The sequence below is a fragment of the Gopherus flavomarginatus genome, chromosome 1 (genome assembly GCF_025201925.1).
Source record: "Gopherus flavomarginatus isolate rGopFla2 chromosome 1, rGopFla2.mat.asm, whole genome shotgun sequence".
In the NCBI taxonomy this organism is placed as follows: Eukaryota; Metazoa; Chordata; order Testudines; family Testudinidae; genus Gopherus; species Gopherus flavomarginatus.
In genome coordinates this window covers 251,695,932-251,719,220 of record NC_066617.1, presented here as the reverse complement: position 1 = coordinate 251,719,220, position 23,289 = coordinate 251,695,932, and the positions used below count along the sequence as shown (strand labels likewise).

Sequence of the window (23,289 nt, the reverse complement as noted above, 5' to 3'; positions counted from 1 at the left end):
ATTCAATTATATCACATGAAGGCAGATAGCTAAATATTGACAAATTTTATAAGTACTTCTATACAAATGATAGAAGTCTAAATACAAAGATGGGTGAACTTGAGTACCTGATTTTAAATGAGGATATTGATATAATAGGCATCACAGAAACTTGGTGGAATGATGATAATCAGTGGGACACAGTAGTACTAGGATACAAAATACATAGGAATGATAGAATAGGTCACGTTGGTGGGAGAGTGGCACTAGATGTGAAAGAAAGCAGAGTCAAATAAGATGAAAATCTGAAATGAATCGAACTGTACCAAAGAATCTTTATGGATGAAAATTCCATGCTTGAACAAGAAGAATATAGCAGTAGGAATATGGTACCGACCACCGAACCAGGGGGGTGATGGTGATCATGAAATGTTCAGGGAGATTAGAGAGGCTGCAAACAAAGAAAACCCAATAATGGAGTTTTCAACTAATCCCATATTGACTGGGTACATGTCATCTTAGGACGGAATCCAGAGATGAAATTTCTAGACACCATTAATGACTGGTTCATGGAGAAGCTAGTCCTGGAACCCACAAGGGGAGAGGCAATTCTCAGTTTAGTCCTAAGTGGAGCACAGGATCTGGTCCAAGAGGTGAATATAGCTGAACTGCTTGGTAATAGTGACCATAATTTAATTAAATTTAACATCTTTGTGAGAGGGAAAATACCACAGTAGCATTTAACTCGAAAAAGGGGAACTACGCAAAAATGAAGACGCTAGTTAAATGGAAATTAAAATGTATAGTGACAAGAGTGAAATGCTCGCAAGCTGCATGGACATTTTTAAAAGCACCATAATAGTGGCTCAAATTAAATGTATACCCCAAATAAAAAAATAATTAGAGGACCAAAGAAATTCCACCATGGCTCAACAGAATAAAAAAGGTGGTTAGAGAGAAAAAGACATCCTTTAAAAATTGGAAGTCAGATCGTAGTGAGGAAAATAGAAAGAAGCATAAATTCTGGTAAGTCTAGTGCAAAAAATAGAATGAGGCAGACCAAAAAAGTGTTTGAAGAGCAAACTAGCAAAAGAGGCAAAAACTAACACCAATTTTTTTTTTCAAGTGACATCAGAAGCAGAAAGTCTGCCAGTCAGTCAGTGGGGCTAAAGGAGTAATTAAGGAAGACAAGGCTGTTGCAGAGAAGCTAAATTAATTCTTTGCATTGGTTTTTACTATTATTATCAGACACACAGTTGAACACGATTTGTTGGGGAAGAGTCAACACGGCTTTTGTAAAAGGAAATCACGCCTCACCAATCTATTAAAATTCTTTGAGGGGGTCCACAAACGTTGACAAGGGTAATTCAATTGATATAGTATATTTGGACTTTCAGAAAGCTTTTGACAAGGTTCTCACCAGAGGCTCTTAAGCAAAGTAAAGAGTTCTGGGATATGAGGAAAGGTTCTCTCATGGATCAGTAACTGGTTAAAAGACAGGAAAAAAAGGGTAGGAATAAATGGTCAGTTTTCAGAATGGAGAGAGAGATAAATAGCTGGGTCCTCCAAGGATCTGAACTGGGACCAGTGCTACTCAGCATATTCATAAGTGATCTAGAAAAGGGGGTTAATGGCGAGGTGGCAAAGTTTGCAGATGATACACAATTACTCATGATAGTTACATCCAAAGCTGACTGGGAAGAGTTACAAAGGGATTTCACAAAACTGGATAACTGGTCCAGAAAATGGCAGATGGGGAAATTTAATGTTGATAAATGCTAAGTAATGCACATTGGAAAACATAATCCTTATTAAATGATGGGGTTTAAATTAGCTGTTACTACTCAAGAAAGATCTGGGAGTCATTGTGGATAATTCTCTGAAAACATCTGTTCAATGTGGAGTCAAAAAAGCTAACAATCTTAGGAACCACTAATTAAAGGGATAGATAATAAGTCAGGAAATATCATAATGCCACTTTAGAAATCTATAGTATGCCCACACCTTGAATACTGTGTGATGTTTTGGTTGCCCCATCTGAAAAAAGTTACATTAGAATTGGAAAAGCTACAGAGAAGGGCAACAAAAATGGTTAGGGGTATGGAACAACCTCCATATGAGAAGAGATTAAAAATGCTGGGACCATTCAGCTTGGAAAAGAGGTGACTAAGGGGGGATTCAGTAGAGGTCTATAAAATCTTGAATGGTGTGGAGAAAATAAATAAGGAAGCGTTACTTACCCTTTCACATAACAAGAACTAGGGGTCACCCAATGAAATCAGTAGGCAGCAGGTTTAAAACAAAGAGAAGTACTACTTTACACAACTCACAGTCATCCTATGGCACTCATTGCTAGGGAATGTTGTGAAGGCCAAAAATATAACTGGGTTGAAGATATAATTAGATAAGTTCATGGAGGATAGGTTGATCAATGTGTATTAGCCAAGATGACTAAGCCTTTGACTGCTTGATGCTGGGACTGGACAACAGGGGATAGATCACTTGATAATTGGCCTGTTCAGTTCATTCCCTCTGAAGCGTCTGGCATTGGCCACTGTCAGAAGACAGGATACTGGACTAGATGGATTATTGGTGTAACATAGTAGGGCCGGTCTTATATTTTTTGTGTGTCTTTTGTAGTCAAAGCATGTTTGCAAAAAATCCGTAAAGACATTAAGAACAATAAAAATTTAACCACCTTCTGACTAATAATCCTTTGGTCATGAAATGCTGCCTTCAGTAGCTGGGGAAGAAGCAGGCTTCCTGCTAGGGCTGGCAATACCAGTCAATAACAGAGCAGAGCCCGACTCTCTTTAGCACAGTGTCGAAGTTTTCCAAGCTGCCTCTTCCATTGTGGTTCTTTGCTTATCCTCGTTCCCCAAAACTGATACCTGAATTTATTTAGGGAAGGCCGTGGGGAAAAGCTGCTGAGACTCTGCCCCCTTAAGTTCCCCATAAAGCTGGAGCCTTGGAGCAGAAAAGCAGTGTTAGGTTCTACTGTAGCAACTAGGGGAATCTGCTTATTAATTTCCCCCTGTATTAGTGAGGTGCTGGAGGGGCTCTCAAGATTCCCCTCAAAATCGACAGATTGTTTTGGTTGAAGTGGGTTACAGGCAGTTTCTACTGCAGTCAAAGTTGGAAATGCAGCCAAGGAGCAGCTCCTGTGCCTGCTAGCAATCCCCACGAGAGTACGTAATTTTGTGTTGCTCCCACATTGCTGGATAGTTAACATACTGTTGAAAAACAGAATATTAATTATTAACAGCCCACTTAGATAGGGTCTGTGGGTTTAAATGCTAGCTTTCACACAACGACGTGTTCTCTGCCTTTTCAGAGCATTTACAAACAAATTAAGATGGACAAATTCAAGACAAGGTGGATGAGGGTAATATCTTTTATTGGATCAACTTCTGTTGGTGAGAGACAAGTTTGCAAGCTACACAGAGCTCTTATTCAGGTCTGAAAAAAGTAATCAGTGTCACTGCTAATTACAAGGTGGGACAGATTGTCCTGTGACCAGAGTGTCAGTTGCCCCTTCATTTTAACTCATCTCCTGCAACCCCTTGTGCTTAACAATCTGTCTCACCTTGTATTTAGCTGTGACACTCTAATTACGTTTTCAGACCTGAAGAAAAGCTCTGTGTAGCTTAAAAGCATGTGTCTCTCACTAACAGAAATTGCTCAAATAAAATAAATTCCCTTATCCACATTGTCTCTCTGATATCCTGGGACCAACCCAGCTACAGCAGTGCTGCAAAAAATATCAGGCAAGAGACATGAAGACCGTTCAGAACAGAGTGGGTGAGGGGATTATTGAATAAATGGGTTCAGAGGAGAGAAGAGGAGGAGTTGAGAGGGTGCTTAGCAGATGAGGACAAGAGACTCTAAGCATAGGGCAGTATTAAAAAAAAAAAAAAAAAAAAAAGCCATGAAGCAGAGAGAGAGAGAGAGAGAGAGGAGTAGATGAAGGGAGGAGTAAGGCAAAAGGATTGGGAAGAGCATGGGGGCATGAGAAGGAAGGAGAGTGGCCAGGGAAGGGGTGAGTAAGGCCATGTCTACTCTACCACTTATGTCAGCAAAACTTGCGGTGATCAGTGTTATAAATGAAGGCACACCCCGAGCTACCAAAGTTTCCCTGGCATAAGTGGTTGTGTTTACAACACCTTGCTGGCAGAAGAGCTTCTCCTGCTGACATAGCTACCACCACTCGTTTGGGGTGGTTTAATTATGTCGATGGGAGAGCTCTCTCCCATTGGCATAGAGCGGCTACACGAGATCTTACAGCAGCACAGCTGCTTCGGTACAGCTGTGCTGCTGTAAGGTCTGTCATGTAGATGGAGTCTTAGATCACGCTTGTATTTGAAGACAAGGAGCTTGAATTTAGGGAGTAAGAGATGGGGAGCTCAGGGAGGAGAGCAAGTCATGAAGTGGTAAGGTGACATGGTCAGAGAGAAGGAAGATAACTTGGGCAACATTTTGAACAGAATGAGTGGGTAGACCGTAAGGCAGAGAGAAGATTTACAGCAGTGCAGGTGAGAGATGACTAGTGCTTGGACCAAATGTCTAGCAAAAAAGAAAATATGGCAACTACTATGGAATACTCCTCCTTACTGTAGTCTCTCATTTCAGACTGCACACACAAAGGCAGACTGCTGATTTGTCCTCACTGTGTTTACCCTCTGTCTACATTGTTCAGGCTTAAAAATTAAATTTAATAAATTGTTATTTTATATTAAAACAGCTCCTATGAAACAGTAGGTCTTAATTAATATCCTACAGCATGTAGTCCTCCTAATCGTTAGCAAAGGCCATCTAAATGGCTGTCTTCTTTCTTATGATTTCTCTTATATTTTTTGTCTTGATTGATGATATTTATGAAGTTCCATCGCAAGATCTTCCTGTTGAGGAAGTTAAATCTTGGAAAGTTTCTCTGCCAGTTGGCATTCCTCGTGGGAAACCTAGCAGAGGAAGGTGGAAAATGTTTAGCTAAATTTATCATCTCTGCCGTGTGAGGTGACATGCAGTGTCTCTGTTTACAGATCTCAGGTTTTGTGATAATGAGATTTGTACTTGAATTTTCTTTTTCTTCCTCCATGCTCTCCTCTTTTTGTTCACTGTTGCCTCTTCCCAGCAGGGCACTGAAAAGAGCACATCATGCCTTCTTTATCTGTTACCTATCCTGTGTAATGACTGACTGGCAGGTGCTATCTTGTAGTGGGATGGCTAGCTTTTTTTCCTAATAGTGCTGTTTTATAACTTTCCTCTTTTCCTTGCACTTTTTTGGTCTCATGTCGTTATGACAATCAACTGCAGCTTTTTTGGAGCAGTGGAGCTCAACAAGCATTTTGCCTGAAGCAAACTGCCAGAGACTAAAATCACGTTTTTGGAGTTCGTAGGTACACGTGGTACTTAATAAGAATAAATTGTATTGCTTTTTAAAGAAATCCATCATGTTTCAAAGCTTATTCTATTCACCCATCTCTCTCCAAAATGGCAGACATTCTCATTTTAGGCTTGTCAAGCAGTGCTTAAACAACCAAAAACAAACTCCTTTGTTGTCAGACATCTTGATTATTACAAAAGTCTTCATGAATAGGGTACCAAATTAAAGGTCACATAACCTCCTCCCAAAGGCACGTGTGTGTGTGAGAGAGAGAGAGAGAGAGCATGTGTTTATTGGGAGAGGCAGGAGAGTTAAACCTTAAATCAAAAATGAGCCATGTCCAGACAGGGCAGTAAGAACTTTGTATTTTTTCTGCTTTGAAAGTCAGACCAGCATTTTTTCTGCAGAGAGCTTGTGTTCAGATCTTGAAAACTAAAAGTACTAAAAACTACTACTTAAAGTAGTATTACTTTTGTTTTCTCTGGTTATGCCTTGAAATGTAACATCTTATTGACCTATTTGCTACTAATAGTTTTCATTTGTGACTTAAGAAACTTAATTTATTTTAATGCACTATGAGACAACTGCATTTAATTTCTTTTTTTCTAGTTTGTTTCTTCCGTAATTTCTTCTATGTGGTTTTTAATTAGCTCTTTTTACTTTTCTAGGTGCCACTTTAGAGGAGATAAATCAGCACTGGGAGTGGCTGGAACAAAACTTACTCCATACTTTGTCTGTTTTTGATAATAAAGAAGATATTGTTAGTTTTGTCAAAGGGAAAGTAAAGGTAAGAAGAGTTGTCTTGCTTTCATCTTTCCCCTGCCCACTAGTAAAGGAACTGGTAGAAATAACTCTTGATATTGTGGAACTATACTAGTCTACCAACTGTTTGTGTCCATACTAGCTTTTGCCCATCTAGACAGTATTTTTGATAAAATGAGGTGACTTTGCAGCTGTATTTATTCTGAACACAATTATATTTGTCATGAAATGTACATAGCTTTCTTTTTCAAGTCTTGATTTCCGTATTCCATATCAGTGGCCTCATTATTTTGTTGTCATCCCTCATTGGAAAGAGTTGGAAAGTATGTCAACAACAGTATTTTCATCTGATATCCACATGCCTAGTGCTTACTAGATATGTTGAAAAATACCTGTGCCATCATGCCTTAGGAAGCTACAGGAATAACAGCTGTGTAGTCTGTCATGGGCTGTAGTTGATTGGCAGTACATTACATTTACCTTTCAATTTAATACTTGCAGGGCCTGATTTTCAGAGGTGCTGAGCGCTTCCACCTGCAACTGAAGTCAGTGGGAGCTGCAGGTTCTTAATACCTCTGCAAATGAGGTGTATAGTGTCATCTTTTCTCACTGCCATTATATATTCTTTCCCATTCTGGCTTCACTCCAATGTTCTTTCCTGTAATAGATCATGATGTATTGTTTCTTGAGTTTTCTTCAATATCTGTTTATTCTCTTTTCTTGATCCTACACTAAGCACACATTGTGTTCCTATAATTGTGTAGCTTCTCCTTTTTCTTTTCCTGCTTCCTTCCTCTCCCTTGATCTCTCTCTCTCATACTTTCCTAACACATCCCATCAGTCTCTCCTATCTACATCTATCCACGCACGAGCACTCTCACACCCATCCGCTTACTCAAGATTGAAAATTTCACCAGACACATAATTGACAGATGACTGAACCTACTAGCACAAGACCCAGGTTTAAGATATGATGGGTCCCACTGTCCAGGGGCAGTGCTTATGTGAGAAGCCAGCCTTGATCACACACACACTTGGACGAGGGAGGTTGCTTGGATTTCTAAGAGGGTTCTGCCTCTGCACCCATGCTCAAGGTGCTTTTAATTTGTAGAGGGTAGTCAACACAAAAATGCTCTGACATTGTAGATCACTAAGACCCTACTAGATTCACGGCCATGAAAAACGTGTCACGGACCGTGAAATCTGGTCTCCTCCTGTGAAATCTGGTCTTTTATGTGCTTTTACCCTATACTGTACAGATTTCATGGGGGAGACCAGTGTTTCTCAAATTGGGGGTCCTGACCCAAAAGCAGTGCCCTGCCAGCAGCAGTGCAGAAGTAAGAGTGGCAATACCATACCATGCCATCCTTACTTCTGAGCTGCTGCTGGCTGTTGCTCTTCCTTCAGAGCTGGGCTCCTGGCCAGCAGCTGCCGCTCTCCAGATGCCCAGCACCACCACCACCACCAGCAGCAGCAGTGAAGAAGTAAGGGTAACAGTACTGCAGCCCTCATCCCATAATAACCTTGTGACCCCCACACACAACTCCTTTTTGGGTCAGGATCCTACAATTATAACACTGTGAAATTTCAGATTTAAATAGCTGAAATCATGAAATTTACTATTTTTAAAATCCTATGACCGTGAAATTGACCAAACTGGACCATGAATTTGGTAGGGCCTTATAGATTACAGTACATGAATCTTTAGCATCATTGATATCATTGGTCTTGGACTGCAGTTAAACTCTTGTTTATCTGTGATATTACAGAAATAAAGATAAAATTCTATCCAGGGACTGAACACCATCCAAAACATCTGTGTTTAAAAGACTAGCTCCAAATAGTCTGTTAACTGTGTCTAAATTTTATCCCTAAATGGGGAAAAATGAGACCATCATCTACTTGATCCTTGATGCAACATCTGTAAAGCATGCACCTTGTTGAAAAGTTTTTTTTTTCTTTTTTTAAATTCCTATTTCTGGCAGTAGTTCAGTGATTTATCTTTCCTTACTACACCCTGTATATCCAAGTTCTCTGAAAGACTTGAATAAAACTCATGTCTTTTAATAATTTTGTGACCATGAAAGTGAGAGCAGGACACGTAGAATTCTGCAGGCTTCAAACTGAATAATGGGCCCATATTTTTATTGTTACATCAGCTCTCTTGCCTTTGCTATAGACATCTGGCATATGGGATTACGGTATTCCAGTAGGAGTGATTTTGTATTTTGTAGCACCTGAAGTAAATTTGCATTTAGCCAAGCAATTTTCATTTAACTGTCTTTCTCTACTCCTTATTTTTTGTAGAGCTCTAATGAAAAGACATAGCACTTAATTATTTCAAGTCTTTAAAAAAATAGTTTAAAGCTTATTACTGTTTATCGGATACTTCACTGTGCTGTTTCTTGGTAATAGTGTTGATCAATATAAAAATTTGATACTGTAGCTTTGTGCTGTGTAAGTTAAATTAAAGCTTCTACAGCCATCATATGCTGAGTGAAATTCCAATAATATTTATTGCCTTCTCTGGGTTATTTGAAATAATTGTGGTGATCAAAGCAAGCCATTATTGGTATCAAGACTGTAATTATAAATTGTAGTTTGAACAATATTTTTCAGTTATAACTTGGGACCAAAAAGAAGACTGGGTTTGGAAGTGTGGGTAAACAGACTGCAAGTACTAAGTAAATGTCTGTATAACTTGCACATCAACTTTGATACCTTTCTAAGAGAGATTCAAGATTTAAAAAATGTACTGATGGCTTGTAATAACTAGTTTGGGCAAACTACCAGTTTGCCATAATATATTATCTTGTCATTGAATCAGGCATTGATAGCAGAAGAGACCAGGAGTAAAGTAGCAGAGCAGGAGGAGGATCCTGAGAAGTTTCGAGAGGCGCTAGTGAAATTCGAAGCCAGATTTAACTTCCCTGAAGCAGAGAAGTTAATTACCTATTATTCATGCTGCTGCTGGAAGGGTAAAGTTCCTCGTCAAGGCTGGCTTTATCTGAGCATCAATCACCTCTGTTTTTATTCCTTCTTCCTAGGCAAAGAATGTAAGTCTGAACATATAAAAACTGTTATCCCTATACAGACTTGTAAACATATATATCAATTTTTGGGTAATTTTTATATTGATGTGTTTAAATCTAATCTTATTGTATGGTATTTGGCTAATGCAACAATGAAGAGTTCTGAAACTTGTTTTGTTTGGGTCAACTATCTTGTTAAATTTGAGTGTATTTGCTTTTAAAAATTCCACGTTGTCATGTGTCATCTATTTTTATATTTTACTTACAACAAACTGTTTTCTTATTAGTATACATAGATGACAATTGCTTTAAACTGTTGTTTTTTTAAATATGAAGTGGACCGTGCTGGTAATTGTATGATGGAAGTCAGTAAAACAGTCTGCTCTAAAAGCGTGCCAAATAGTTTCGGCCCCAAAGTAGATCTGCCTTAAAATGTATCTGATGTGACAAATTCTTAAATAACTATTTTTAATACAGAGCATAGTCACTCAGAAACAGTCCCTCCCCCATTGGTGTGTACATGCACACACACACAAAAATAGCCACTGTTAATAGCTGCAGTTAGTACAGAGACAGCAAAGGAAGTGTAAGTTGGGTAAAAAAACCCGTTCTTAGAACTACATGACATCAGTTATGCACTGTAAAGTAATATGAGTAGTAAACATAACACAGCTGTGTCTTGTTCTCCATGTAACGAAGTGGAAGGGGAAAACCAGTATTTTCAAATGAAAAGGAATGAAATTTTGTTTTTTCAAGCTTCTGAACAAGTTTTACAGATAAGGGGAAGTTAAAACAAACAACTCCCAAATATCTTAAAACGTTTGTTTTCCCTTTTCATTCTTTAAATCTTTCAAAGAAGTGACAAGTTAAAGTTTTTTAAGAATGGCTTGAAAAATCTACCAGATAATCACTGCTAATAAGCCATTCCAAAAGATATAGTCCCATGTTTCCAATGGAGCCCCAGGGAGTGTTCTTATGAGATGCCCTCCATACCCAGTCTTGGATGATGGAAATTATAAATGAAGACACCCTTTTAACTGTTTTTTTCTTTTCAGGGTGTGTGTCTCTTCTCATTAGCAGGATTATGCTCTTGAGTAACACTGTAGGGATTCCTGTAAATTCTACCACAACTCCAGCAGGAACAGCAGAATGAAACATTGCTAATTATACTCTAATGATCAGGGAGGCTTTACTGTTTATGTATAGAAGAGTTATTTTTATCAAGTTAAATTGTGATTGTGTGGTTATTCAAATATTATGTTTATAGATTTAAAGCTGAATTAGAGTACAGTAAAATATGCAAAATGTTAACTCTTAATTTCTAGGATTTAATACATCTCTCCCAATTAGATGTCTTTTCCTTTCTACTTTATTAGAACCCAGTTATCATGTTGCACTTGCAACTTTTGCTGATTATAATACAGAAGTTGCATGTGGCTTGGAAAAATGTCATTGTTGTTTTGATGCATAGTTAGCTCAGTCTCTGTTTTAAATATCTTGTTGATTGTCCACTAATATATGATGAACATATGAAATTCTCTGCACACAATAAAACGGATTTTTACAGATCAAAGCAGAAAGAGAAAAAATGCCTTACTATTATTCACAAAGCTTCATTTATATATTACTGGAGATTGTTGAAGGATAATGAAGGGACACTATCAAATATTATAGTACATAACCAGAAATAGCCCCTTATCTTTGCGAGTAACACTTTATTAAAATGCAGAATTGAAATAAATATAATTTACTTTACATTTATGTTCATTTTTCATCTTGGACAGTGAAAATAAACAACTCATTTACTATTGTTTATAGTCTGTTTCACTTCCTGGTTCTCATGCATTAATTAGGCTAATACTTGGGAAAGTATATAAAAAAGCAAAACAGGTTTTATTAACTTTTTTTTTTCTCTTGAAGAATGTACTGTATTCCTCCCCCTCCTCCCCAAAAAATCCAAAACAAAAAAACAAAAACCCCAACACACCACCCCAGAGTTGCTGGAATAATCTGTATAGTGAGGGTGCTGAGAGCCATTAAACCAAACTATAAACTCTGTATATAATGGAAACCAGTTCAAGTCAGAGGGTGCTGCAGCAGCCCCCGCAGCTCTAGTTCCAGCACCTGTGCACCAACCCTTCCTAAATGTTGGTCCTAAATAGGGCTGTCAATTAATCACAGTTAACTCACGTGATTAACTCAAAAAAATTTATCATGATTAAAAAAAGTAATCGCAATTAATTGCACTGTTAAGCAATAGAATACCAATTGAAATTGATTAAATATTTTGGATGGTTTTTTACATTTTTATATATATTGTATTCTGTGTTGTAATTGAAATCAAAGTGTATATTATTCTTGATTACAAATATTTGCACTGTGAAAAATTAACAAAAGAAATAGTATTTTTCAGTTCACCTCATACAAGTACTGTAATGCAATCTGTGTGTCGTGGAAGTGAAACTTATAAATATAGACTTTTTTTTACATAACTGCTCTCAAAAACAAAACAATGTGAAACTTCAGAGCCTACAAGTCCACTCGGTCCTGCTTCTTGTTCAGCCAATCACTAAGACAAACAAGTTTGGTTACATTTACAGGAGCTAATGCTATCCTCTTTTTATTTACAATGTCAACAGAAAGTGAGAACAGGTATTTGCATGGCACTTTTGTAGCAGCATTGCAAGGTATTTACGTGCCAGTTATGCTAAACATTCATATGCCCCTTCATGCTTCAGCCACCGTTCCAGAGGACATGCTTCCATGCTGATGTCACTCGTTAAAAAAATAATACATTAATTAAATTTGTGACTGAACTCTTTGGAGGAGAATTTTATGTGCCCTGCTCTGTTTTAATCACATTCTGCCATATATTTCGTGTTATAGCAGTCTCAGATGATGACCCAGCACATGTTGTTCATTTTAAAAACACTTTCACAGCAGATTTGGCAAAACGCAAAGAAGGTACCAAAGTGGGATTTCTGAATATAGCTACAGAATTTGACCCAAGATTTAAGAATCTGAAGTCTCTTCCAAAATGTGAGAGAGACGAGGTGTGAAGCATGCTTTCAGAAGTCTTAAAAGAGCAACACTCCGATGAGGAAACTACAGGACCCAAACCGCCAAAATAGAAAATCAGCCTTCTGCTGGTGGCATCTGACTCGGCTAATGAAAATGAACATGCATCGGTCCGCATGGCTTTGGATTGTTATCGATCAGAACCAGTCATCAGCATGGACATGTCTGCTGAAATGGTGGTTGAAACGTGAAGGGACATATGACTCTTTAGCGCATCTGGCACGTAAACATCTTGTGACGCCGGCTACAACAGTGCCATGAGAATGCCTGTTCTCATTTTCATGTGACATTGTAAACAAGAAGTGGGTAGCATGCATCTGACGAAGTGGGTATTCACCCACGAAAGCTCATGCTCCAATATGTCTGTTAGTCTATAAGGTGCCACAGGGCTCTTTGCTGCTTAAACAAACTTGTTTGTCTGTCTGAGTGATTGGCTGAACAAGAAGACTAAGTGGACTTGCAGGCTCTAAAGTTTTACATTTGTTGTATTTTTTAATTAACTTATTTCCTGTACATACGTCTACATTTGTAAGTTCAACTTTTTTGATAAAGAGATTGCACTACAGTACTTGTATTAGGTGAATTGAAAAATATTTTTCTGGGTTTTTTTACAGTGCAATACTTGTAATCCAAATAAATATAAAGTGAGCACTGAACATTTTATAGACTGTGCTGTAATTGAAATCAATATATTTGAAAATGTAGAAAACATCCAAAAATATTTAAATAAATGTATTCTATTATTATTTAACAATGTGATTAATTTTTTTACTCATTTGACAACCCTAGTCCTAAACTTACTTGATGGTATCTAGTGTTGAAATTTATTTTTTTTCTCATCTCTGATGTGGGTGACAGATACGATTTGAACACTCTTTGTCATGTTTGTCAACCGACATACTGAATAGTTCATAAATAATTATAGTTATAAATGGTTGTTAATATTGGAGAACTTGACACTGTGAAGCAAGGAATTTGTTATCATGATTCTCATGTCATAGTCACTAAGGACTAGATCTGCAAAGGGCTCTTAGCTTCAGTGTTAAAATGTCTAACTTAACCCTGCTGCTTAATGGCATCCACAGCCCGGAGTTAGGCACCCAGGCTCCCTGTACGGTGTAAGGGAAGAGTTAAGTGCTGAAAAATGGGATCTGGAAAAGCCAACAGGGTGAGTGGAGAGCTGCTTAATAGGTCACACTCCTCTCCTTGGCATTTCCTATCTAAGTGCCACAGTCTGGGTCAGAGGGAGGCACCTGTCTCTGCTTGGGATCCACAGTCAGGAACCTTCTCGTGGAATTTGGCACCTAAGCCCTTCCTCACAAAAAACAGGAAGTGAAGGCTGCCTTTAGCTCAGAGCACTCAGCTAGTATGTAGGAGACCTCTCTGCCTGGTTTGAAGCAGGGATTTGAATCCGTATCTTCCACCTCTCAATAGAGTGCCCTAGCCACGAGGCTGTGGGATATTCTGGGGTCGGTGGTGCTCAGTCTTCGGTGACTAATTATTTGTACACAGTGGAATGGCTTCAACAAGAGAGACATTCCACTGTGTACAAATTTTAGCATTGGAACCGGGAATTGAACTCTGGTCTCCCACATCCCAGGTGAGCCACTGGGCTGTAGAGTTATTTTCAGTCTTTCTCTGGTTTAGTTCCCAGCTGGGCTTAGGCATGAGGTTGGCACCGGGGCGTCAGAACTAAAGCGCCTGTGCTGATGCCCAGCAGCAGATTATTAGGTATTTAAGGGACTTTACTGATGGAAATGTAGCTACCTATAGGATTAGGCAGCAGCTGAATGGGTTTTTTTAGCATCTACATTTTGGATTTAGGCAGCTGAAGTAGCAGTTAGGCTAGAGCCACAAAGGTATTTAAGCAATGCTACTTAAAATGCCTAAGTCTTATGGCTTTAGAAAATAATGCCAATAGAACCTGGTTCTCGCACTTTCTCAAACACAACTGCTGGGAGAAACAAAACACGAATTACAAAACCGAAAGAAAAAAAGTCTTGGCAGTTATTTTAACTCTGTTTTATTGAAATGCTTCAGTCCTGTTGGATGAACAGAAATATGGGCAAAGAGCTAAATCTTTTGGTTCTGCTACTTGACCAAAAAATCCTTATTTTATTTCTGGTGGTGACGTAGTGAGTTTTATGTGAAGTCACAGTACTTTGACACAAGAAGGGCACTTACACTGAAACATATTCAAAGATACTCAAAGGAGAGACATCTATCAAAAGATTTAGAATTTTGAAAGGTTGACATGTTCAGTTTCTTAAAAGGCTACTGTCAGGTTTTCATAGTTTTTAATTAAGTTTTCATTGTTCCTAAATTTTGAAAATATGTTATCTTTTACCACCAGTTTTGACCTTTTTTGTAATTTAGCATGCTCCTCCTGTTTCATACAGAATATAAGCCAGTGGTGGGCAACCTGCGGGCCACCTGTGGCCCATCAGGGTAATCTGATTGCGAGCTGCGAAACATTTTGCTAACATTGACCGTCTGCAGGCACAGCCACCTACAGCTCCCAGTGCCCATGGTTCGCTGTTCCTGGCCAGTGGGAGCTGTGGGAGGCAGCACAGGCTAATTATATAGATCTATAAATGTGTATATATATGAAACCGTTAGCTCAGCATTTATGCCACATGATAGTATGAGAGGACCATACTGTAAAGTGCACTACTGAATTCCCTAGTACAATCATTTACACCTTGTGTTGCGTAGTCATGTTTACTTCTGTTTCCAGACTAGGGGCTTAGTTTCCAGCCAAAACCCATCCATTCTGGAAGTAAGCTAGCCTGCTGCTTCCCTGAAACTATCGAACTGAGTAGGAGACCGAGTTCTCACCTTTCTCATAGCCTACTTCCAGTAGGGTACATGGCCCTTCCTCATGTTCTTGCCGCCTCCTGGCGAATGAAACGTAACCGGCTTTGTGGGGAGAGGAATCCTGTCGATGTTACTTGATTTAGTGTCTTCCATGAAAACTAAAAGTTACTCTAGAGCAGTCCCTCAAAAGATAAGCTTTCTGCCTAGAACATGGGAGAATGAATAGTGGGTATAATTAGGCATTTGTGTTTTTTGTTTTTGTTTTTTTAATATACAGAAGGATATTTTTCTTCCGCTTTATACCTGTTTAAAGTGCATTCTGAATTTTAATATGTTTGCATATTTTTGAAGTCTGTGAAAAGTTTAAACTCAGTTCCTAAGGGGTTTTTGCTCTTTCTCAAATGGCAGTAAAACTCCTAGTTCCCTGGGTTGATGTCCAGAAACTGGAAAGAACCTCCAATGTCTTTATGACTGATATCATCCGTATCACCACTTCAAGTAAAGAACGAGACTTCTCCATGTTCCTTAATATTGATGAGGCATTCAGGATAATGGAGCAGCTGGCAGACGTAACACTCCGAAGGCTACTAGATAATGAGATCTTTGAACTGGATCCCGGTCTCCAGGATCCTACTCAGATTACAAAACGGTAAAAAGCAAAGTTCTTGCATAAACAAGAATAATTATAGACATATGTTTCCCATTTTTCAGTATTTTATTAGCTCGGTGGTAACTAAATATCAAACAACTGTGTCTTGAGGAAAAACCAGATGTTATAATATTTTCGATCTTCTAAAATAGAATTTTTCAGTGTGTATACAAGTCGTCTGGAGTAGGTATTCAAGTCACGCAGCTACATTTTCTGTGTTTTCTGAAGCAACATCACTCCTTTTTTTTCGTCTTTTAAAAGTACCATTTCATAGCCCAAAAGTAAATTCCAATAAGCAAGAATTCCAACTGCCTTGAACAAAAGCACTCTTTGTTATGCTCTTTGTTCTGTGTAAGCTTTCCAAGTGCTGATAACATGGTAATTATTGCTTGTGGTCACATCTTAATGAACTTCTGACAGATGGAAAGTTGCTACTTCTATTATTCTCATAGTTGATTTAACAGGGAGTTCTGGGAATCAAAACTGTGTAGTGAGAGAGTCATAGGTGATTGTCTGTACTACACTTTGCCTTTCGTTCCAAAGAATCCCTATATGGATTCCTAACCCACCACTGAAATGAAATTGACTCTGAGGAAGGAAAGTGGTAGCCATTCTGTGCTGGTAACATTACACAAAACACACACACAAGCACACGTGCTCGTGCGCGCTCTCTCTCTTTCTTTTTAAGGAAAGTGAAACTGAAGAGGGAATTTTAGGTGGGCAGAATATAATGACCAAAGTTGGAATTTACCTATGACACCTTTGTTGACATCATGGTGTCAAATACTTCTAGTATGGGGTCATTCCAGGTTTGTAGGTTGTGGTTTTCCCAATTATACATCCAAGTCCCTTGACCCTGCAGTCAGAACTGTACACCCTCATAAATATAGATCATTCATGCTACATGAATGAATGATCTGTGAATGGTTTCTAAGTGGGGAGAAGGGGTTCTGCTGATGAGAATACAGGTGTACAATGACTGTTTTCCATTATTAATATGCTTCAGCTTTGGTAGCAATTTCTGCCGTGATGCTAAAATTACAACCCCTTTTCCAAATTCTGGTGAATAGTGCTATAGGACCTTTAATAGCAGTTGAAGATTCCTATATGATGATGTTCTCCCAAAGCATTTTAAATTGACGCTTAATAGGTGAAGTCCTGGCTCCATTGAAGTCACTGGAGCTAGGATTTTGCCTATTATGTCATTGAAGAATATATTTTGAGCAGTCTGTAAATTTAACGAAGGCAGTAAGCAGTAACACTTACTTATATACAGCTATTCAGTGATTGCTTTAAACTAGAAGATTTGGGCCAGATTTTTAAAAAGGGCTTAAAAGGATATTGTTGAGGTTTTTGTATTTTTAAAACACAACTTTGCCTTGGTAATTTTGTGTGTGTGTGTGTGTGTGTGTGTGTGTGTGTGTGTATATATGTGCGTGCTCTTACTCTGAAAAGTCAATTTTATTTCTAAACCTTCTTTCTGCTTTCCACTCCCTCTCCTGCCCCCCTCCCCGCCTCTAAACAAACGAGTTCCTCCGAACCTTACCTTTCAGATTAAAAATATACAGTATTGCGTCTTGAAGTAAATAAACTAATGCACAGGGGCTATGACACAAATTGCACACCAGTTTTTTCTGGGGGATTCCTAATTTGTAATTTTTAAGTTCTCCTTTTCCCACCAAAAGACTCCTTGAATGAAAAATCTTACTTTGAAACAAAAGTTAACACGCTCCACCCCCACAGATGTAAATATTGCACTTAATAGACCTCTGATATACTGCAGTGGCAAGGCCTTCAGCCGAATCAAACTACAAATTGTGTCCTGAAACAAATTTGAAAAGCAGTATGTATATTAATGAACCAGCAACAGGAGCATAAATCATCCCACACCTCTAATCACACTGTTTTTTCCCCTCCCCTGCCCTTTTTTTTAAGAAAAGAGAGAGAGAGAGGGGAAATAGTTTGCAAGAGAATTCGTGAGCCTGACATTCTGTAAACATGCTGGCGAGTAGTAACTTGAGAGCGTGAACAGAAAGGAAAATACAAAGATGTTGAAATCTCATTTCCTGTACACAGGTTAGACAGGTAGTGGCTAGGTAAGTTGGTACTTTGATATAGTATGATTCAGCAAGTTTGTTTTTTAAATAGTGGATAAACGAGTTGCTAATTCTGACATATTTGGGTCGAAGTGACTTGTTTCTTTTGCTGTTGTAATGGTTCAGGAAATACTGGTTCTCACTTAATTTGTCCTTGCGTTCTCTCCTTAAAATTCCCTTTTTTGCCTTGGAAGCAAATATTGGAATGTATTATAATGCAATGCCAGCAACAATGTAATAGGCCATATCAGACTGTATACAAATTGATTTTAAAATAAAAAATATCAGATTTCCACCCATTCCTTCCCCAAATATAAGTTATTCTTTTGGGAAAAAATAATTTAAAATTTTAAAATCTATGTTCAAACCAAAATGTGTATAATTTATTAAAATCATTTGAATTAAATTTAAATAATAGTTAAGCGGTAGGTGTTTGCTGCCAAAGATTTTTTTAAAAAAAAATCAAGCCACTGAACTGGTTGAAGTCACTGGCTAAGCACCTGGACCCAGGGTTTGTTGAAGTTCTAAACCACTTTTTGACACCAGTAGCCTCTTCTGCAGGTTTAGAGAGAATATTTTCTTCATTTAAGATTATTCAGCTAATTCAGTTTAAGGACTAGTCCACTCATAGTTGAGAAACCAATTGAGAATTGAAAAAGCAGGGGTGCTCGTTTTTCCTTTTTCCAGTCTATGAATAAAAATGAGATGAGAGAATGAGACTTACTAGTTCTAAAATCTTGAAGGACACGATGACAGAAAAAAAAAGTTCAATTCACTAACTGCAGTAACTTCCTTTATTTAGTAAATCCATTAGTTTTAAATGCAAAACATGTTTTGATAAACTATTTTTCTTACATATCCAGTACATCTAAGATCATTTTTAGTAATTAAATAAAACAATTTTAAAATGTTATTTTTGTGCATTCCAGCTGAATTCCAATTTCCATGCAAATGCAGCTTTATTCAAATCATGAATAAAAAAAAATTAATCATCTTGTAAATGAGAAACGTCATTCACCGTTTTCTAACAGAAGAAGATGTAAAAATTAAGAATCTGAATAAATGTATATTAAACAATACATGTGCATAGATACTGTGTACCCTCCTGTTTAGCAAAAAAGAGGAGCAAATTACACAAACCAATGAGAATTAATCTTTAAGAAAATAACTAAAAAGTAAAAATGCAAAATGAGATTAAAATTGATATTTAAATCATGGTTTCCTGCCTGGTGATTTTAAAATCAATTATTTAAATCATTTTAATTTAAATGAGTCCACCCTGGGCCATATATTATAAAAATGACTCCTTTATCCCCCAGCTAGTATTTTTTTATACTTGTTGATGGGTTGGATACTACATTTCAGAGGGGTTGTGGCAATTCTTTTTAGAAGATGCCTTAATTTCTCTGGAAAAATTAGAACTTGTGTGGAAGATCTTCATGTTCTGTATAAACTACACATGGAAAATAGAAGCTTATAATTCGTATTTTAGAGTCTCCTGTTGTCATCTTGCTGAAAAGTAATACCCTGCAACCCTTTACTCATGTAGGTAGTTCTGTAATTTCAAAGAGACTACATGTGTAGGGGCTGTTGGATCACATAGGCGCCAACTTTCCCTGGTGCCAGTGGGTGCTCGCATGCTCCAGCTGTGACTCCACTCTTTCCCTGCCCCTGCCCAGCCCCATTTCAACCCCTTCCCCAAATACCCACCCCAGCCCCGCCTCTTCCCCGAATGCACTGCATTCCCTCTCCGCACCCTGCCCTCCCAGCCACGCGAAACAGCTGTTTCGCAGCGCAAGCTCTGGGAGCTAGAGGGAAAAAGCGGGCACACGGCGTGCTCAAGGGAGGAGGCGGAGCAGAGGTGAGCTGGGCGGAGAGCTGCTGGTGGGTGTTGAGCACCCACCAATTTTTCCCCAGGGGTGCTCCAGCCCCAGAGCACCCACGGAGTCGGTGCCTATGCTGGATCAGGTCCATAATTTGTGACGAGCAATATTGGGGCCTAGTGTCAAAGCAGATAATAAATCAGTTTCCTTCCTGCTTAATGTAATGATGATGTTCATAGACGTGGATTACAAAGGGATTAATGGCCGTTTAAGCACACTCAGAAGCAAAGTGAAGCTGAGGGCCACTTGATAGCCACAAAAGGTCTTTATTGCAAATGCATTTCAGTGCCATGAATTGCACTGTTACATAAGATAACTCTCTTATCCAATGAAATTAGATTTTCTTGCTTTGTGAGGGTTTGAAAATGCTGTTTTACTGCTTTCTTTGATTTTCTGCTTCCATCTCATTCAGCATGTACAGAGGACAAACACTTCTTGAGGAAATGGCCTGAGTGGAAATGTAATTGGGCTGTTGCTGTCTTAAATCCTTTTTCTTGTTGTGTAATGATGAGTTACCAATCTATAGAATTTGAAGCAAAATATTTAAAGCAAAAATGTTCTTTTGATTGTTAAGCCAGTGTCAGAACTGAATGGAAACTGGTTGATGAAATCGCTTGCATCACAAATGTTGCTTTCGTCCATGTGATTGCTTCTGACAGGGAGGCTCAGAATATCAATGTGTTTTTAATAAAACAATAATCTTTTACAAATACTTCCCAGTTTATACCTATCAGGTACTTCTCACCCCATGGAATGAAAAAACAGCGAGTAACCTTTCTCTAAAAGTGAGAAGTCATCTAGCTACTTACTAACAGAACATTGTCATTTAGATGTTTTATTCTGTAGTTAGATGTTTTAGTTCTTTGAATATGAACAGGCAGTGACTCAACAAAACTGAGATCCTGCCAATGTGACCCTTGTTGGTTTTAAAATATAGAAAACACATTTGACAGCGAGGATACAGTCTGAAGTGTTGAAATACTGTCCAGGAATTGTTTTTGTCAGCCATATGGGTATGATTTCCTTTAAGTAAAAGGCTTTTTAAAGGTGACTTTTAGGTCACATATAGATGATCACAGTTCAGTCTTACTAGTCACTCAATATGCTGGAAACAAAGATAATCCTAGAATCCAACAAGGTGCAAGTTGGGAACCCAGGCTAAAAAAAAAAGGGGGGCTGGGGCAGAGTAGTCTGCTGATTGCCCTGGAAAATAGGGGACAAAACAACTTTTTTTTAGTCTTTTTCTTCCTTTTCTCTTTTTGGGGGTATATTTTTCTTAACTTCCATCATATCTACTGGTACATATAAAAATAATGCTACTTGTTTTAGTTGCCTGTTGATTCATAAATATGGAAGTGCCAGTACCAGGAAGAAAAGAGGTGAGTTGCTTGAGTTTAGCAGCCCCAGCAGGTTGGGACATTACACTCATGTTTCAACTCAGCATGGAATCTTTGGAATTCTTTTTTTTTTTTTTATATTAGGAAGGGGAAGATAACCTAGACAACAAATTCTTTAGTACGCAGAACTTAGCTTATTTGCCAAACACAGTTCATGCTTCTCTGTAAATAATAAACCTTGACAGTGTCCATATATCAGCATAGGCCGTGCCTCAGTGCTTGGTTCCACCACCTTAACTGAGTCATTTTAACCTGTCTCCCGGGTAATATTGTATTTATTACTGGCAAACTTACAGCTATTATCATGGGCCCATAGATCTCAATCTTTGCTGTATCACATTTAAAGGGTTACCTTTCCTGTTTCAGCAACTAACTTTAGAGGTACCTTCTTTTAACTGCCATAGATATTTTACATGTTGTACTTTTGTTTGGATATATTTATGAGGGCTCGCAGTTTCTGAGAAGCGGAAATGCATAGCATTTCTCTTTGGGTTAACCTAATTCTGCTCTTCTGTTCCACTTGTGATTCTTTTCATGTAAGTTTTCATCTCAGCCCACAGTGATGTGAGTACTGACTGCATTTCATTCTTGTGATGCCTTTTAGTTTCTTTCCAAGATCCCACAAAGCTGACCTCTATCTCAGCACCCTTTTTTAGAGCGGTGGTGGATAAGGTGTGGTCTCCTGGTGCAGCTGTCTGTTCTTGCTTTGTGAGTCATTCCGAATAGGCAATTCCAGTGATGTGAGTCATGCCGAATAGGCAATTCCCTAATGATGGGAAGCTACAGTTATATCTATATGTAAACTGCTACAGTGGCACAGTTGCAGCTCTGCATTTGTGCCACTGTAGAGCTTCAGTGTAGAACAGTGATACTCAGACCTCAGGGGTTCAGGAGCCAAATTAGCTCTCAAGGTTACCCATAAGAGCCACAGTAGTGAGAATTCAGTGTTTTGTATACTGTGGTACTGTGTATTCATATTTAAACCACATGACAGGGAAACTATTTAGTTTATATATATATATATATATATATATATATATATATATATATATATATATATAAATAAAATATTCTCATAGCAAAATGACTGATCAAGTAGTATTATTTTATCAACTATAATTGGTTAATAACTTAGATTGGTTAATAATTAAATCACACAGTGTTTTAATATGTGCTACAAAGAGCTGCAGGAGATGCATTAAAGAGCCACTTGCAGCTCGAGAGCCAGTCTGAGTAACACTGGTGTAGACACTCACTGCAGTGATGGGAGGGGTTCTCCTGATGCTCGGCGACCAGCTCCCGGAGAGGCTGTAGCTGCAATGCTTTTGTTGAACTAATGGTGTCTGCACTAATGTTAGGTCACCTTAACTGTGTTGTGGAAGGGTGTGGATTTTTCACACCCTTGATTGTGACATAGCTGGGTTTACTTAATGTTTTAGTATAGATCTGACCTAATGCATCCTCTTTTTTCCCTAAAAGACCTTCATGTGGTGGTGCAGTGCATGTCATAATGCCAAAAGGCAAGCATGCACTTTGTGAATTTATATAGGTTTTACCATAAATTCTGTTAGCTCAAAGAGACGTGAGGCTAATAAGTCAGGACATTGTGGCAAAATGAAATGTTAAGATACTTTAAGATCTGTTTTGGCTGAAACACGAAGTGTATCTATATAGTGTTGTTACTTTACTAGCTATGAGTTACTGTCCTTCCTCCACCAGGGCCTGCTTTAGGCTGATTCGCCCGATTCCTGGGAATCGGGCCCCGCGCTTTAGGCACCTCTTAAATTTTTTTACTTACCCTGGCTGCGGTCTGCTCCAGGGTCTTCCATGGCCCCGCTTCCCTGACCAAAGCGCCGGCGGGAGCGCGGCTGCCCCACAGCCCCGCTCTCTCAGCTGGAGCTCTGACCAGAGCGCCGCAAGCCCCGCAGCCCCGCTCTCCTGGCTGGAGCTCTGGCTGGAGCGCGACAAGCCCCGCTCTCCTGGCTGGAGCTCCGGGCCCTTTAAATAGCCCCCAGAGCCCTGGGGTAGCAGGGGGCTCTGGGGGCTATTTAAAGGGCCAGGGCTCCAGCTGCCTCTGCCACCCTGGTCCTTTAAATAGTCACCAGAGCCCTGCCGCCCCCATGCATTCCCCAGGGCTCCCACAGCTATTTAAAAGGTCCGGTGCTGGATAGAAGCAGGGGAGTCCCGGGCCCTTTAAATAGCCCCCAGAGCCC

At 38.8% G+C, this 23,289-nt stretch overlaps 1 protein-coding gene across 3 annotated transcripts in view; it reads left to right on the top strand.

Moving 5' to 3' along the window:
• Positions 1 to 23,289, top strand: part of TBC1D8 (TBC1 domain family member 8) — a 78,309-nt gene that overhangs the window by 23,154 nt on the left and 31,866 nt on the right. For all 3 annotated transcript variants that reach the window (XM_050921725.1, XM_050921734.1, XM_050921717.1), the window contains exons 3-5: positions 6,031 to 6,149; positions 8,952 to 9,180; positions 15,460 to 15,700. In XM_050921725.1, the coding sequence (XP_050777682.1) occupies positions 6,031 to 6,149; positions 8,952 to 9,180; positions 15,460 to 15,700 (589 nt within the window). The remainder of the gene's footprint in view (positions 1 to 6,030; positions 6,150 to 8,951; positions 9,181 to 15,459; positions 15,701 to 23,289) is intronic.